General features: G+C 41.5%; 1 protein-coding gene across 2 annotated transcripts; it reads left to right on the top strand.

Annotated features, from left to right (window-relative positions):
- Positions 1-2528: 2528 nt before the first annotated feature.
- LOC148031646 (heptahelical transmembrane protein 1-like) lies at positions 2529-5676 on the top strand. 2 transcript variants are annotated; one of them, XM_087685235.1, is made up of 6 exons: positions 2529-2916; positions 3031-3188; positions 3296-3835; positions 4064-4147; positions 4447-4498; positions 4586-5676. In XM_087685235.1, the coding sequence occupies exons 3-6, from the start codon at positions 3561-3563 to the stop codon at positions 5240-5242; spliced, it is 1068 nt and encodes a 355-aa protein (XP_087541361.1). In that variant the 5' UTR covers positions 2529-2916; positions 3031-3188; positions 3296-3560; the 3' UTR covers positions 5243-5676. The 2 variants fall into 2 exon arrangements, with proteins under 2 accessions (XP_087541361.1, XP_087541360.1); XM_087685234.1 differs by having other exon boundaries at positions 3031-3835.
- The last annotated feature ends 1365 nt before the right edge of the window (positions 5677-7041 follow it).

The raw sequence follows: 7041 nt of genomic DNA, 5'->3' as shown, positions 1-7041 counted from the left end.
AGTTCGCAAACCACACAATGCGTGGTTAGTAGGTTTGGTTTGGCGACATTGGCTTGGCCAACTAGTCATGATAATTGTAAGATGTACTCCACATCTTGTATATGAGTATTTGAATTGACCTTAAAATTGGACAATAAACTTAGATTGAATGCATGAAAATATAAACAATGAAACAAATATTGCTTAAATGACCTTTGTACATCACCACCAATTGTGTGTATCAATAAGCCTAACAATTTGAAATAGATAAGGTGCAATAATGAGTTACTAAGGGATAATATTAAGCCATGTGTACCAATCATGTCTATACACTTGAATACTACATCAATGTTAGATTCCTTCCTAAAGACTTGAAAACATATTTTATAACAAGTTTTTGATTAGTTAATGTTTGCTTAGAATATTTTCATTTGTATGAAAGTTGCTCTCAACATGAGGAATGAAATTTTGATTTTCTATAGGACTAAGCTATGATGGCTTGAAGTGTCTTTGCTCATCATTGCTACCTTTTATTTACATGCAATCCAATGTGTTTTTGGCATGCCACTTGAGTTTCATGATTACTTTTGCTTAGGATTAGTATAGTAAGGTGCAAATCTAGGTTTAGAGACATTGACTAAAAAGAATCTTTTGGTGGTCTAGTTAGAGCATACAAGAATTTGCTATTATCTAGATTTGAGAGACCTTGGTGAAAAAGAATATCTTTGGAGGTCGAGTTAGCGGATACAAGCATTTGCTACATAAACACAACTCCAAAAGTTGGGCAAATCAAAAGAACACCTATTGGACCTTCTAGTAATGAAGTGCAAGTATAGATAGGTATTGCTTATAGCCAAGCAATGGCATAACTTGAGTGCTTATTTGTGTAAAACATTAATTCCTTTACACAATTAATAGAGAGATTGAGCATTTCAAAATGTGAATAGTTGATTTCAAGGCTAAAACTTGACTTGTGGTGAAGATTTGGGCTCGCAAATTGGTGAATAAGAGACTTACATGAATGAAATTGATGGTTGCTGTACTATGTGGCACATTTGTTTCTTGTCTCAAAGATATTTTACATTGTGCTCTCAAGTGTGTGGATGCTTGAATAACATACCTATCAAATCTTATAGGCATTATTGATGATACATCACATGTGTTGATGTGAACACAAAATGTCTATGTTAATTGATATATTACTTGTGATTCCTTTTGTCTACCTTGAGTTGTTGTAATCTAGAAGGATTAAGGAGCATGTGGATAGACAAGTATGCAATATGTGAGGAGAGCCATTATTAGAGGATCCCTTGGTACAACTCTCTCATCAATATTGCACAATGTACAAAAGCCTCCAACTTTATATATCTTTGTACCATATAGTTATGTAAGGTTCTTGTCCTAAAGATGTGGGCAAGTGTGAATCACATGTAGCAATTTTATCGCTTGAGTAAGGACGACTCCTCTTGTGCAGTGTTTCACCATGTCCTCAAAGGTGCCGCATGCTCATAATTTTTTTAAAGCAAGGGGGGTTTCTTTTAAGCACTAAATTAAGGGCACTTTACTCACTTGAAATTTTGCATGGCTTGATGTAAACTCAAGGTTCACTCTCTTGTGGGTTTGTCCAACATTTACAAAAATCATGTTGTATGCAAAATCTAGAACACAAAAGCAATGTTTTGATGTGGCAAAAGGTAATTGGGCACAATGTGTCATGTGGAATGTTAACATGACTAACCTCTTAATATGGCATGCACATGAGGGAGTATTTGGCCATCTCATTATCACACAAAGTTGTAGCTTCGTGATTGACTACTATGAGTTGGCATGCCTTCATATAGACCATGAACAACTATATTTGTCAAAAAATTATTGCTCATATGTCTTGTGAAATGGAAGGTGAAACGATTTCATGTGTATAGAATACATCTCATTAAATCTCTCCCTAAACATGTGCAAATTGTAGACTTTTAGGCCATATTGTTGGACATGTCGTGATTGCCACTTTAAGGACGATACCACACTTAGGCACCTCATTAGAATTTCAAGAGCCTAGCATGTAAATGTAGCCACATTTTTTAGTAAGGACGCTTCCACAAAGTCTAAGGAGATTCGGATGTGGCACCATCCTAAGGGCATTTCAGACTTGTCCAAATAGACCAGTTTAACCTTATGAAAAGTAGTTGCAGTCAATTTAGACTAGCATGATACATATTAAGAAAACATAAGGCTACTAGTCAAACATTATCTATCTCTAGTCCTAGGTCATGTTTTACTCACTAATGACCTTGCTTAATGCAAGGGAAATGTGGTCCTATGGATGTCTTGACAAGAGTGGAAGTGTTGTTGGTTGCCTTTAAGAACAAAGGTTAATGTGAGATTGACGGGTTTAGCCAATAAAGATTGGACTTTGAAGTAAGTCTCTCTCTCTCTCTCTCTCTCTCTACGATGGGTGTTTCAATCATGTGGACAGATTCGAGTGGTTGCCTTGAAGAAGAAAATGCTATATGTGAGCTTGGTGGGTTTGGCCAGCAAAGATTGGACTTTGGAATCTGTTCATTTCTCCTCTAGGCCTAGGCTAGCAGTCCCTCCCTTTACAATGTTATGATTCGAATTTCGCTGAATGTGCTTTTCAGATACTCTCCGTCTCTCTCTCGCTCTCTCGCTCTCCCACTCTCTTTCTTTCACCACCTCCTCTTTAAATGCTCACCATCTTCATCAACTGCCCCGCGCTCTTTATTGTTTCCCATCTACAAAATTTTAACAACTGGCTGCTGGCATGAATGATGTCAATTATTAGTCGCATCTTATAACAAACCATTGCTTCAGCTTTCAATCGTCTTCTCCGCCTGCTCCTGCTGCTTCGTCTTCCATCATCCACTACAGAGGAACATACAGAGGCGCTTCTTTTTGAAATTGCTGCTCTCTTTCAGCTGGGTACAATGTCCTCTTCTCGCAATCTTTTTTCTTAATCAGATTTTGCTGAATTTTCTTATTCGATCGATCGACCTTTCAAAGCCTGACTTGATCTTTTCTTTTTGCGTTTCACAGTACGTTTCGTGTTAAATTGAGCTACATTTTGGGAGGCTGGCAAGCGGGCGAGAAAGGCGTAAAGCTTTCCTCCGTTTTTCTGCTTTTCGTGCAGGAGAGAGAGAGAGAGAGAGAGAGAGAGAGAGAGAGAGAGAGCGAGCGAGCGAGCGAGCAAAAGGGTGAGCTGTTACCCAATCTTGGTACCCAAAATATATGTTCTTATAAACTTGTGCGTGCACTTTTGTATTTGGGTCTTCAAATCAGAGGTATGTTTTTTATGCCACAGGTGAAAGGAGAGAAGATTGGCAGTTGGGTCTCTCCCCTCTTCCCCCCCTTTCTCTCTCTGTTTCTCCCTTGTTCTCCCATTTCTCTTTCCAGCGATCCTCTCTGCATTCCTGCAAGTGGGTTCTCCATCATTCGAGTTTGGTTTCATTGGGTTGTTCCTGATTCGAGGCCAGAAACAGGGGCTTTGTGATGGGCTCTGTCTGATTTCCACGTCAGGAAAGGCACCCAACATCAACACAGTCAAATTTCCCAAAATTTAGGCCACCATGGTGGAGATGCGTCAGAGGGCTTCTACACAGGCCCACAGCATCATTAATGGCAGCGTGGACAATACCAAAGAGGGCGATTCTGCATCCAAGGCGTGGGCGAGGGCCAAGGGCAAGAAGCTGAAGGAGGAGTACCGGCTGCTGGACTTCCATGCCCTGCCTGAGTACCTCAAGGACAACGAGTATATCCTCGCCTACTACCGTGCTGACTTCTCCTTCAGCCAATCCCTCTCGAGTCTCTTCAGAATGCATAATGAGACCATCAACATCTGGACGTGAGTCTTATAGGCCCTCCTCTCACTACGCTTGTTTGACAGGTTTTGAATTTGCTGCTTCGTCTGCTTGATTCACAATGTGCCAGAACCTTTTCCCGTTACAAAAAACCAGTATTTTTAAGAGTCTCAGCGCTTGCACTATTCATGTTGGCTAATCTCATGTTATTGTGGTTACCCTGATCATTGGCAGGCATGCCTCTAATTTGGTCTGGTAATGGTGGTATGCAGGCATTTGTTGGGCTTCCTACTCTTTATTGGATTTACCATATTTGCTGTGCTTGAACTGCGGGAGTTGTCTAGTACCATTTCAACGTGGGTATATTGATGCCTATTTGTCAGGCTTGGTGTCTCAACTTTCAACTGTTAATATCAGCCTTACTATGTATATCCAATCGCCGGTGTCCGAGAAAATGCTCCTAAATTGCTTTTCGGGGTTGAAGATGACATATGGCTGATGGGCTTTTGTTTCCTTTGTTGTCAATTTTTACCCCCTTTTATGTTAGATTGAGTGAGAATTCATGGGCTTGGTTCCTTTAACTGTCCCTGCTTCTTTTCCAGTAGGAATTCCTCTGAAGTGTCTTTTCTGATAAGTAGCATTATGTTCCTTGCAGGTGCCTTCATGGAATGTGGCAAGACAATATTACTTCTGAGTACTGTGCTTTGGTGGGAATCTGTTCCAAACATCATTTCCTGAACTTGCATTTATGTGGCAGTTACTAGCTGATATTAAATCTCTTTTGCATGTCTCAGCCATTGATGAAGGAGAACATGGCGAAGATGGTGTCACCAGTGCTTAATCGAACCACGAGGTGGCCGTTCTACGTCTTCCTGGGAGGATCAATGTTCTGTCTGCTTGCAAGCACCATTTGCCATTTGTTTACATGCCACTCCAAATCGCTCGCAATATTCTTGATGCGAGTGGATTATGCAGGCATAGCTGCAATGATAGTCACGTCCTTTTTCCCTCCAGTTTATTATGTGTTCCAGTGTACACCTGTTTGGCAGTGGATCTACCTGTCTACAATCAGTGTGATGGGTGTGATGACAGTGGGAGTTTTGTTTGCTCCATCATGTCAGAGCAGCAGGTACAGGCCATTCAGAGCTTTTTTGTTCATGTCAATGGGCGCGTCGGGGCTTATTCCGGCTCTGCACGGTGTGATCACCAATTGGCACGAACCAATGTGTGGTGTCACCCTTGCCTATGAAGGAGTAATGGCAGGATCGTATGCTATTGGAACCATGATCTATGTGGTCAGAATCCCAGAGCGCTGGAAACCGGGCATGTTCGATCTCGGGGGGCATAGTCACAACTTGTTTCACATTTTGGTTATTGCTGGAGCGTGTGCTCACTACAAAGCTGCCCTGCTGTTTCTAGAGTGGAGGGACAATTATGGATGTGGTATTTAATGGTATAAGGTGGCACAGGCTTCCCTTTAACCCTTTTCCTTCTATTCCGCTTACATTCTCTTCCATTCTTGAAGGGGCATCCCTGCATAAATATTCATTTGTAAAGATTGATCCCTCCGAACTGTAAGATTTATTCTACAACTTGTAGGATACATTTACTAACTGAGCCTTGGGAGATGTATGATGCTCCCAAATTGTGGAATTGTCAAGCCATGCAATCTTTTCTGGAAGTATTATTTGGTGAGTTTGGAAAAGCCTTTGTAGAAATTGTCAGTTGAGACCTCCAAGTTCCAACAGTGTGCAGTGTACGCAGTAATTATTCTCACAGTTATCAATGGGTCCTTTGTTGTGACATGTCCTCTATTCTAGCTTCCAAGTTCCCAGGCTCCAGCCAGATGCCAAAATAATGCTCCAGGGGTAATTAAGATTTCCCATCCAAAATGTGTACAAAAAAGGCATCACTTTTGTGTCGGTTGGGGCCCGGGGGGGGGGGCGGGGGGGGAGTACAAGTACTGTAAATTTGTTCGTCTTTTTTTTTTTTGGGTTGGTGTGAAAGCAGAGGTAAATATGGGAGTACCTATAATAGCGAGGAGTAAATGTCGATTGAGTCTGATTCTTGTGAATGGGAATGGAGAGAGGTAGATAAGATAGAAGAGAGTGCACGCAGCTCAAGCCCAGCAGCTTCCTTTTGTAGATTTTTTTTTTTGGGGGGGGGGAACTTTTGGGAGTGTGTGTGCAGTGCGCGCGCATTGAATCCTTGGATATAAGCCTTAAGGGGCCCCGGGGAACAAGTGTAGAGTGTGCTCTACCTTCTTTTGAAATTAGCTTTGTCACATGTCCATATTTTTTTAAAGCGAAAAGAGAGTTGCTTTCAGAATTGTGAAGGGGCTTGTAAGTTCCACTGACAGAGCAAAGAGTTCTAACTTCTGCTTGTAGCAGCAGCATGTTTTACTTGCGGCGCGGCAGGTCACAGCCCTTCAGGCTTTCCCCATCCCATCACTTTTGTTCTGGGTTGTTTGCAGTTTTCTCGGGTCTTCATCATCGACTTTATCACCGAATGCTGTCACTTTCCAAGCCCTGCATGAATCATCGATAGGATGCCACTTCTCGTAAGAGACTCAGGAGTCGGCGTCTTAGCGCTCGAGAGCGATCGGTCGGTCTTTTTATGATGCACTCGTCGTTTTTTTTGATGCAAACCGTCCGCCGCTTCAATCCAAACTTCTGATCAATCGGCCAATTGGAAACAGAATAATCGAAGACATGATTGATTATTTGTCGCTAGTTCTGTGCTTTCACGCGCAACCAATGTGGTGGGTGGCAATTTTGAAGAAAAATCTATCTTCTCGTTGCTTCCACGCTAAAACCTTTCATTCCGTCACGGAATGCGAAGTTCGAACGCTTCTCTGTAAAGCTTGACTGATAAGAAGTGGAGGAACGGTTGGCAGCCTACACACGAAGCTTGTGTTGGTTTGAGAGAAGTCAGAGCGGATTTGAGAGAGAGAGAGAGAGAGAGAGAGAGAGATATGGCGTACTGTGCCGCGGGGAGAGGAGAGGGGAGTCGGTACTATCACTTGAAAAATCAAACTCTAAAATCTTTTATAAATAATCACTACTAATAGTAAGAGTTACAAGCTTACAACGTTAATAGAAAATCATATATTTGAGCCATTAGAGACTTAACATTAAGATTGATGTACGAACAATACTATTTGTCAAAGGCTTAAAAAATCTAAGCAATGCGAAGCTTTGAAATGCTTGAAAAAAGATAGTAACAAACTAATGGTAAACCACTTTTTATA

The sequence above is a fragment of the Lygodium microphyllum genome, chromosome 9 (assembly GCF_053477565.2).
Source record: "Lygodium microphyllum isolate KBCC chromosome 9, Lygodium_microphyllum_v1.1.10, whole genome shotgun sequence".
Classification (NCBI taxonomy): Eukaryota; Viridiplantae; Streptophyta; class Polypodiopsida; order Schizaeales; family Lygodiaceae; genus Lygodium; species Lygodium microphyllum.
The sequence above is the reverse complement of the archived record's forward strand: the minus strand, read 5'-3'. Positions and strand labels throughout refer to the sequence as shown.